The following is a 10,011-nucleotide window of genomic DNA, read 5'->3' on the forward strand; positions in this document are numbered from 1 at the left end:
GTGTAATGCGTTTTAGGAACAGGGGCATGTTGAGCCCGAGGTTCATTGGCCTATTTGAGATTCTCTGTCGAGTTGGTGATGCGTCTTAGGAGTTGGATTTTCCCCCTAGCCTGTCAGGTGTTCATCCAGTTTTCCATGTTTCCATGCTGAACTGGTATCATTCAGACGGGACTTATATTGTTCGTTGGGATTCTTTGTTTCTTGATGAGAATCTTTCCTATGAGGAGGAGCCTATTGCAATCTTGGATAGGCAGGTTAGAAAGTTGAGGTCGAAGGAGATAGCTTCTGTTAAGGTTCAATGGAAGCATCGTCCTGTTGAGGAGGCCACATGGGAGACCGAGTCAGAGATGCGTGCTAGATATCCCAATTGTTTGCTGACTCAGGTACTTTTCCCCATTTCCTTCCTTGTTGTTCGAGGACGAGCGATGGTTTAATTGGTATCTGATGTAAAGACCTATTTGGTCGTTATAGCATTTTGGACCTTTTTGCCCCTGTTAACCCTTCCCCGAGCCCTATGAGTACGATTTGGACCCACAGGGATGGGTGGTACTACTCCCAAGATGATCGAACGAGGTTTATAATGACTTGTGTGATATAGAGTTTGATAGTGAAAAACATTTGACCAACAGTTGACTTTTGCGTAAATGGACCTTTTTCAGGAATTCGTTGATTGTAGAGGTCTGGATGGTTAATTGTGACTTGGCAGGATATTTGGTTTGGTTCCCAAGCCACTTTAGAGTGTTTTGGGTTATTGGTTTGAAAGTTGGTCGCTGGCCATTAGGTGTTGACCCGGTCAAATAGACTTCCGTTGGGATGTCCAAGACCACGATTGAGTCCATAGCCTTTTTTATGTGTAAATGCATGTTTGATTTGTATCTGTGAGGTCTCGGGTGATTGTCGGATTTCGGGGTTGGACTTGTGAAAAAAATAAATTTTTCTGGTGTCTGGTGTCTGCTGTAGCGGCACCAGACCTGCCATAGGGGGATCTTGGCCGCTATAGTGGGTGATCGATGTTTGGGTTTGGGCGCTACAGCGAATGGATATCCGTTGTAGCAGATGCGCTGCAGCGAGTGTGGTCTCGCTAGCGCAAGCTCGCTGTAGCGGACTCATGACCGCTGCAACGAGATTACGGGATTTCAAAGTCATTAAAGGGTAGGATAAAACCCTTAAACCCCTATAATTTCATTCATCACTTTCTAAGCATATTTGGGGCAAATTGAGGAGCTCTTAGCTAATTCTTCATTGTGGTAAGTCTCCTAACCTAGTATTCATTGATTTAATCTTCCTAAGCTTGAATCCATGCTAGAAATCCATTAGAATCAAAGAGAGAAAATGGGTTTTGATGATAACTTCTTGAAATGAGTTCTAATCTTTCTAAATGGAAATTGTTGATAGGTTTGACTAATCAAATCATAGAATCTGATGATTTCATAGCTAATAGGCTTGAATCTTCCATTTGTGTTAATTAATTTGAAGATTGAAAAATTAGGGTTCATACCCAAATTGGAGGTTTTCACTTGAATCTTGAAATTACCTATTCTTGAGTTATTTTATCAACTGTTTAGTAGATTGAGCTCCTAGAACATGGAATTGCATATTTCACTTTCGAAATGACCGTTTTACCTTTGTAGGCCGGTTTCCCCTTTCTCCATAGCTGAATTTGACCCAAACGATAAGTATAGCAATATGGGTGTTGTTCTTCATGATTTCTAATATAGAATTTGAATATGATTAGACTTTGAGTATTTGGAGGCGCAACGAAAGGGCAAGGCAAAGGTTTGATTGTTTGTGGCTCCTGCTCAGCTACCAGGTAGGTTACGATTTACCTTATGGTTAGACTTCAGTTAGCGAGGCATATGTAGAATTAGTGATTGTTGGAGAAAGCATGTTACGCCTTCTGGTATGAAGTTGGGATAGATCACTTAGGTTGGTACAGCTATTTGATTGTGACTTGTTGCCTTGTTGTGATCTATTGGCTTGTTTCCCCGTTTGTGATACTAGAGTTGATATTGATAGTTCCTCGTGATATGTGTCCATATGTGGCACTATTGATATTGATAGACTCTTGTGATAGGTGTCCATGTGTGGCACGATTTGGCATTGATATACTCTAGTGTCATTGATACCATGCATGCATTCATACTTGTATAGTGGGATCGAGTTGCGCGCCGCAACACTTATATTGGACCGGTTTGCACGTTCTTCAACATATATTGGACCGGGTTGCATATTCCGCAACAGATATGGGATCGGGTTGTGCCCCACAGCAAGTCCATGGACTTCACGGGTGCCCCATGGATCATGACTAGCAGGCGTGGAGGTATTCCGCCTGGAGCGTGTATGTATCATTGCATTGCATTGCATTCTTATTTACAGATTCGTATAGTTGGATTTGGAATTGGTACTTGTATTTGTGGTGATATTCGGACTTGGTGATCTATACTTGTGGAGACATTTGGACTGGGTATTTTGTACTTATGGTGACATTTGGACTTGATATTTAGCGATTGTGATTCCATTCTTAGACATTGTTGATTGTACTACTTGTGAGCATGTTTAGCTTTCAGTCTCTTACTTATATATATGTTAGCTAACTGTTGTCGGCCTATGATGCCTACTCAGTACGTGTCGTTGTACTGATTCTACCTTGCTGCATTCTTTTATGAGTGCAAAGTATGTGGCTGGATCGACTTCCTCCCATCGAGATTGACTTCCGAGGCATTGTTGACGAGCATTTAGGGTGAGCACATGGCCAGATCCGCAGCCCGAATGACTCCTTCTATTTTACTCTAATTCGCTACTTTTTGATACAGTATTTCATTTTGAGACTATGTATTCCGACTTTTAGTTATTTAGTGGCTGTTGTACGGCCTAGACTAGATTTTGGGATTGATGTAATATTTCTGCACTTATGTACTTATCTATTTCAGACTTGTTAGATATTTATGTTGGTTGGGTTATTTTATTGTTGTTGAATGTTGATTAAGGGACGGGTTCGCCTACCAGGTGGGAAAAGGGTAGGTACCCGCGCGTTCTCCGATTTGGAACATGACGGGTAGAGTAACGTGTTTTATCCCATAGGCGAAAATCGTGTATTAATTAGGATAAAAGTAGGTCATGCAAGCATTTCGGGGATCTACTTGAATTCTTGCTGATATTTATTATTCTAACTTTGGTTAACTTTCTTTAGTTAATTATATTTAAGCCATTGATATTAGCATGTGAATATGTGTTACCATTCAAGTATGAACTTGAAAAGAAGAAAAAAAAATAGATAATATAAAACGGAATGGAGCCAAAAGGAAAAAGCAAAAAGCGAGTAGAAACTGTACATTCTCAAAGCGATATCTGCCTGCTTGTTGAGTACTGGTATAAAGTTCACTCTCATGCTAGACCTACATCTTTATAGCATTATACACTCTACATCACACGTTCTTGCAGTGATACCAAACCAAAAACATTAAAAAATTCACTATAATATAGAACCATGCATAGAGATTTTGATATCTTTATTTCTCTTCACTTTCGATTGGTTCCTATTATAGTTTATACACATATTCAATACCTGTATTCATCACTATATAGTTCCTTGCCATCAGATTCTTTGTCATCAGTTGGGATGAACCTGCAAAGGTATCATTAACATCCGACAACATAAACCTTTTCAAGTGACTTCTAAATTCCCCTCTATTTCGATTTATGCGAAGATGATTGATTGGCATAGATATTAAGAAAACAAAATGATTTTTGAAACTTGTATCCTTAAACATGTCATGAGATTTTTGTGTGCCACTAAAATAATTTGAAGTCTAAAATTAAATTATTTTCAAATATAGAAAGCTATTATTCATTTTGCAATAGACTAGCTATAAATTAGTTCCAGAAAAAGAAACAGAAAGGGTAATATTTATGTAAATGCCAAGTTGAGCATCTTTTTTAGTCAGTTTCACCGGACATATGTTATAACCACTTTTGAGTAGAATTAAAATTAAATTGTTTCCAAATATAAAAATGTAATCTTTTTGAAATGGACTAAACAGAAAATAGTGGTTGACGCATGAAATGTAACATCGGGAACATCATATTCATATTGTCAAGGTACGTACTTGTGGGCGCTTATCGGCCTCGCTGGAGCTGGCGGTCCTGACTTTCAACTCTCCTCTACTGGTAGTAAGTGCATCCAATATCTCAGCATCAGAAAGTTCGATTTCTCCTTCTTCAGTTCTAGGAATAGTAGCCTCCATTTCCTAATAAATTTGACAGCATAAATATAGATATAGATTTAATTTGTTTTTAGAGTTGATGATCAAAAACACACCTAAACTGTCACTTTTTTTGTGAGTATCCTAACTGAACTATCAGGTGTACTAGTTTCCTACCTAAACTATCACCAACTATTTATCTAAACACACCTCAACTATCAATTGTTTCCTTTTCTTGCACACCTGAAGTTCAGGTAGGAAACTCACGAAAATGTGATAGTTCAGTGTGTTTTTTACCATAATCTCTTGTTTTTAAGACATAAAAATTAATGAAGGTAGCAGACATAACATACACTGAAAGAGAAACTAAGTGCACGTTTAGGAGAACCAGCAATTTCCTCATACTCAGCTGCATCAAGCTCTTGCAAATGACGAGGGTGGAACAACTTGGGTAGCAAATGCTGCCTTATGCTTATGAGGAGAAAGAATGGCAATGGGAATAGAATGCCAGCTATGGGAATCCAAGTGACTCCAAAACACACTAGTAAATACACAAATTGGAATACTGTGAAGATTGCGATGTATTTGAATGGTACTGACTCCACAAAAGATGCATGCACCCCTTCTAGAACCCTGCCATCATGGTTAAATTTGAAGTTAAATTGTTTTCAAATATAGAAATATGTCATTCTGCTTGACATAGAATAAAGTGGAAAAAGGTATCACATAAAATTGAATACAAAGATTATTTACTTCAGTGATCATATACTACAAATTGATGGACTTACTTAAATCTCCTGCCAGGGGTGATGAAGAGAAGCAAGATTCTTTCCCATAGTTGATTTCCAGGCAGGCTGTCAATAGCCATATAAGCAAAATATCCCCAAAGAACTGAGGTTGGTATCTTCTTTATCACTGGCATAGCACCTACTGATGCTGCCACTAGTAGTGACTGTAATAGATTGCTCACTCTTTGTTCATTCACTCGAACGGGCAAGTAAGCATCAATATGCTTCTCTGGATCAAATATACTATTTGACTTTTGACCATCTACATCTTCAGTTTCGCGTTTCATTATTGCCTCCTTCAAGTCTTCCAACTCTTTAACTACTGCAGTCTGCAATGGAAAAGAATGATTATATATATATATATATATATATATATATATATATATATATATATATATATATATGTCATGAGTCTCAAGTATTGAACACTAAAGTTGTACTATCATTGGTCAAGAGTTGTATAAACACAACTTTGCTTTTTTGAAAGTGCTAAACAGAATAGGAAGATAAGACTTACAACAGGAGAACTGTCTATTTCTATGAATACAGTTTGCATGTTGCCATAGATTTCAGAGTTGCTAGCTTTTTGCTTGATACTCTCCTTTGCACTTTCGACCATCTTCTTCCGAATCAGCTGGTTAATTAGCATTAATAACATAGTATGTTAGCATTCAAATTAGCAGCTAACGCTAGAGGCAACAACCAGTGGCATATATAACAACCATCCAGATTTAGTTACTCCCTCCGTTCCAATTTTATGTGACATAGTTTGACTCAGTACAAAGTTTAAGTAAAAAATAGAGACTTTTAAAACTTGTGATTTTAAACATATCATAAGAGTTGTGTGGTCATAAAACTTTTGAAACTTATCGTCTTAAACATGCCATAACATTTGTCTAGCTATAAAAACTTTACATTAAGGGTACAATGTGAAATTTATAGTTAGATGTTTCTAAATATAGAAATCTTTCACTCTTTTTAGAAAGGATTAAATAAGAAAATATTATCACATAAACTGAAACGGAAAATATGCATTACCTGCTTCTTAAGAACAGCCAAGCTTTTAGTATGCATAGGGGATTGTGGCAGGACACCATTTGAAGGAGGCAATCCAATCAAACCACATAGCAAAGTCTGAGAAGTATCAACCCATGTCATTATTCAAACAGTAACAAATAATTAATCACAGATGACAGATAGATAGATAGATAGATAGATAGATAGGGGATACCATAAATCCCAAGAGTAAGATATCATAATGATAGGCAGAAGGATTTTTTAGGTTGAACTCCTTTTGTTGAGCCAACTGCGAAGCAACACTGTGATCGAAGAAATAGAGTCCAGCTATCATCAGAGCTGGTATTATGGCAGCAAATATGTATGCTGGAGGAACTTTCCCCATATCCTGCAGTTTAGCTATGTGTTACATTTCAAGATTTCTCATTAACAAGTTAATTAAAGATGGTTACACAACTTTTTCACACCTTAAGTACAGTCCAGTGATATACAGAAGCGGATTGCCAGGGAAGGGGACTATAGAGCCTTCTAGGAACTCCAGATGGAACTTTTCCTGGCACCATGAATGAGAGAGCTGACCACACAAGTACCATCAAGGGAACTCCATAATCAGCTATGAAGCTTCTAAACCAGCCTGCTCAGTTAACATGAAAATAAATTTACGAGACCCATTCATGAATGTTGATGAAATGACAATACATACTCCCCCGTCCCAATTTATGTGGCAGCGTTTGATTAGGCACAAATTATTAGAAAGAAAGGAAGACCTTTGAAATATCCGATCTAAAACAAACCTGAAATATTTGTGCGTCTATAAATCATTTCATTAAAGGTACAAAGGGAATTTCAAAGTTAATTTGTTAATTTCTAATTATAAAAAAAATGACATTCTTTTTGGACATACTACAAAGGAAAGTGTGCCACATAAATTGGGATTGAGTATTATCCCATTTTATGTGATCATGGTGTTTAATTAGACACTGATTTTAAGAAGGAAATACTTTTGTGGTAAAAAGCAAGTCATCTATTAATCATCTCATGCATTTTTTCTAAAATATATAAAACGGTGTCTTCTATTTAGAAGAAACTAAAAAAAAAAAAAAAGAGTTTGTACGTAAAACTGGGACAGAGGGAGTACTATCAAATGTTTGGATTTACAAACCTGTGCCGTACCACCATGACCTTGCTTTCCTGCTCTTTAAGGCTGTATAGAGAAGGCCAATAGTGAATATGATTCCAAGTAGCCCATTTGTGTAAAGCCAATGGAATTGATATTCCTCTGAACTTGGATCCTCGGATTTTGGAATGTGAAACTCGCTGACTATTCCCTGCAGAAATTATAATTGAAATTCAAATGCGATCTGATTAAGGGTATGTTTGGTACGACGGAAAATGTTTTTCTAGAAAATACTTTCTTGAAAAACAAGTGAGTTTATTATTTATTTTCTAGTATTTGATAAATAAACAAAAGATATTATCCAAGAACATTTATATATAATCTAGCAAAACACTAAGAGATGAGATGAGGTGGAAAGCGGGGGTTCAGTGGTGGCGGAGGTGCCGAGGTGGAATGGTCAAAGGATGGGGTTGGGTGGGTGGAAAGTAGACAATGAACTTGGAATGTCATTTATAAAACTTGTTTTTCCTACTTCAGTCATTAAGGTAAAGTTATTTTCCTCATTTTTAAGAACTTGTTTTGCTAGAAAAAATATTTTTCAAAACACTTTAACCTACCAAACATGAAAAAATTAGAATACCAAACACACCTAAGATTTCATTCGTTGAGAAACATAAATCTGTTTGTGCAGTTAGAATACCTTAATTGCTTCTTGCATGAAAAGCACGGTGATAAGCATGCCAAAAGTCTCTCCAGCAATCCTTGTAAATCTATTGACGATAGAGCAGGCATTAAATATTGCTAAAAGAAACAATATGAGAGCTGTCAAGACACAAATCCTGCAAAATTAAATTACATCATAGATATGAGAATGACGATATTCTCTATTGAACAACATCCTTAAAATTGAGCATATACTCCCTCGGTTTTGATTTGTTTGGCTTGATTCGGAGTAGGAGAGTCAAACTGACTAATTTTCGGTGTGAATTCGGACAGGAATATTCAAATTTTTTAAAAATAAAATTTACATATTTAGAAACTACATACTGTACAAAGTATTATAAGTCACAATAGTTAACAGTTCAAAATATTTAGAAATTATTTAAAAAACATTTGATCAAAGAAAATATCATTTGACTGCATAAATAGTACTAAGACAAACAAATTGAAGCAGAGGGAGTATTAGTTTCCAGCACAGTAACATACCATCCAGTCCAAGCCAAGTAAAGGGTCTGTCCCAAGTCTTCTCTATCTTTGGCAAACTTGTAGAGGTAACTGTACATAATGATAGTAGGTTCTGCAACTCCTAATAACAGAAGAGGTTGGCCACCCAGTATGGAATGAATGATACCACAAATAGCTGTGGAAACTAAAGTTTCCACAGTGCTCAAGCTCCCATCTAACATATTCAAATCAAGTCAACAGGAAATTAAACGTATGGTCTCTACAAAAATATGTGATCACAATATTCTTAATTATGAAGAAGTGAGTTTGAAACACTACTGAAAAAATAGTAATTAGAGGTGGACACATTCCATAGCTAAGCAGCAAAATCCGTCACTAATCCTATTTAGAGACGGATTAACAATGGATTATCATAAGTTATGTTAGCTACGAGCAATTTAGCGACCGATTAGCGATTGGTATTGTAAAAAAACCTGTCTCTCGGCTCAATTGTTCTCCAAAAGCAATCACTGGTAGAGCAGATGCAAAGAAGATATACGTAGTTGGAGCCAATATCCTGGCGTACATTTATATACAACAGATCGATTAAAAGCAAGAAATATGCAAATTCTTGTTTACAAATTTTGTTTTAAGAACAACTAAAGAATACTAGTAATAAAACTAATCCGTATATACCCTATTCCGGATCTGATTCCTGCAATCCAATCCTGCTTGTAGCAAGATGTTCTTCCTCTAATATCCTTTGCAATGCCCTCGAATGGAGTTCCAAGACTCTTCATGATCTCTGCTGAACCAAAATAATGAAACGGAAAAAGAAAAAACGAGTATTAATTCATTAATCAAGATACAGAAAATATAGAATTATAAAAATTGTTAGGAGTACATACTAGTAGCACTTGATCTACTTGTCTTCTGCTTGTTAAGTTATCTATATAAACATGCATTACAAACAAAGACTAACTTATATGACGAAATGCAATATTCATCTTATTCTTTACAAACAAAGTTTGTTTTGGGACAAAGAAAGAAATGTGTTCAAAATAGATGACCAAGAAGAATTTTACAGGACTAGGGGATTGAAATGTATCTCAATAAATTCTTGACTGTTATTACATAGAAGATCCAGAGACGTGATATGCATTCATCTATGTATTCTCCAAAGACTAAGTGGAAGAGAACGATTACGTTATTTACCTGATATTTTGTCGTCTCAGTTCCCCAAGAAAATTGCAGAAAAATGGAAATCATGCAGGAGAAGTTTCCAGGGACTTAACTTGTTTCGTTTCTAAAACAAAAAGTTATCAGTGACTTAAAACATTAATGTTTGTTTAGAGATGCAAGCTGCATAAAAAAACAGCCTGGAGTTGGTATAGCTCTTACTTGCTAGTGGGGCCTTAAACATCGCACCAAATATATTTGTGCTCTTGTGCCTAGGTCGTTTTTTGAAATAGAAAATCTTCCAGATTCCAAGAATTAAATTACTCGGTAATTCAACGCAAATATAAAATACTAGTGGCTCAAAACTCAAAGCCAAGGTCACGCATGACGACCTGAGCTAACTTTAAGGTTTTTCAAAGATTATGTTACGGTATTCGTTCCAAGTCTTCGTACGTAATTTCCAAATATTATTTTAAAAACCTTGAAAATTCAATGCTCGAATTCACAATTAAAATTAAACTGTTTCACTTTGAAATTCGAGTTT

The 10,011-nt window shown here is 36.3% G+C and overlaps 1 protein-coding gene across 1 annotated transcript; it reads right to left on the reverse strand.

Moving 5' to 3' along the window:
• Positions 1-3,328: 3,328 nt before the first annotated feature.
• LOC132642473 (boron transporter 4-like) lies at positions 3,329-9,690 on the reverse strand. The gene is made up of 14 exons (XM_060359646.1): positions 9,504-9,690; positions 8,985-9,093; positions 8,783-8,865; positions 8,331-8,523; positions 7,825-7,963; positions 7,170-7,335; positions 6,475-6,641; positions 6,222-6,395; positions 6,029-6,124; positions 5,508-5,624; positions 4,991-5,319; positions 4,556-4,835; positions 4,107-4,247; positions 3,329-3,625 (listed from the first exon to the last, which is right to left on the reverse strand). Exons 2-14 carry the CDS (start codon positions 9,086-9,088, stop codon positions 3,611-3,613), a joined length of 2,004 nt encoding a protein of 667 aa, XP_060215629.1. The 5' UTR covers positions 9,089-9,093; positions 9,504-9,690; the 3' UTR covers positions 3,329-3,610.
• Between the last annotated feature and the right edge of the window lie 321 nt (positions 9,691-10,011).

Source organism: Lycium barbarum, chromosome 5 (assembly GCF_019175385.1).
Source record: "Lycium barbarum isolate Lr01 chromosome 5, ASM1917538v2, whole genome shotgun sequence".
In the NCBI taxonomy this organism is placed as follows: Eukaryota; Viridiplantae; Streptophyta; class Magnoliopsida; order Solanales; family Solanaceae; genus Lycium; species Lycium barbarum.

What these genes read in the sequence shown, in the direction of transcription:
- LOC132642473 (XM_060359646.1), bottom strand. Translation starts at nt 9,088, where the DNA reads ATGAAGAGTCTTGGAACTCCATTCGAGGGCATTGCAAAGGATATTAGA. An exon ending in ACAATTGAGCCGAGAGACAG is followed by an intron (nt 8,524 to 8,782) that starts GTTTTTTTACAA and finishes TGAATATGTTAG; the next exon opens with ATGGGAGCTTGAGCACTGTG. An exon ending in ACCCCTGGCAGGAGATTTAA is followed by an intron (nt 4,836 to 4,990) that starts GTAAGTCCATCA and finishes CCATGATGGCAG; the next exon opens with GGTTCTAGAAGGGGTGCATG.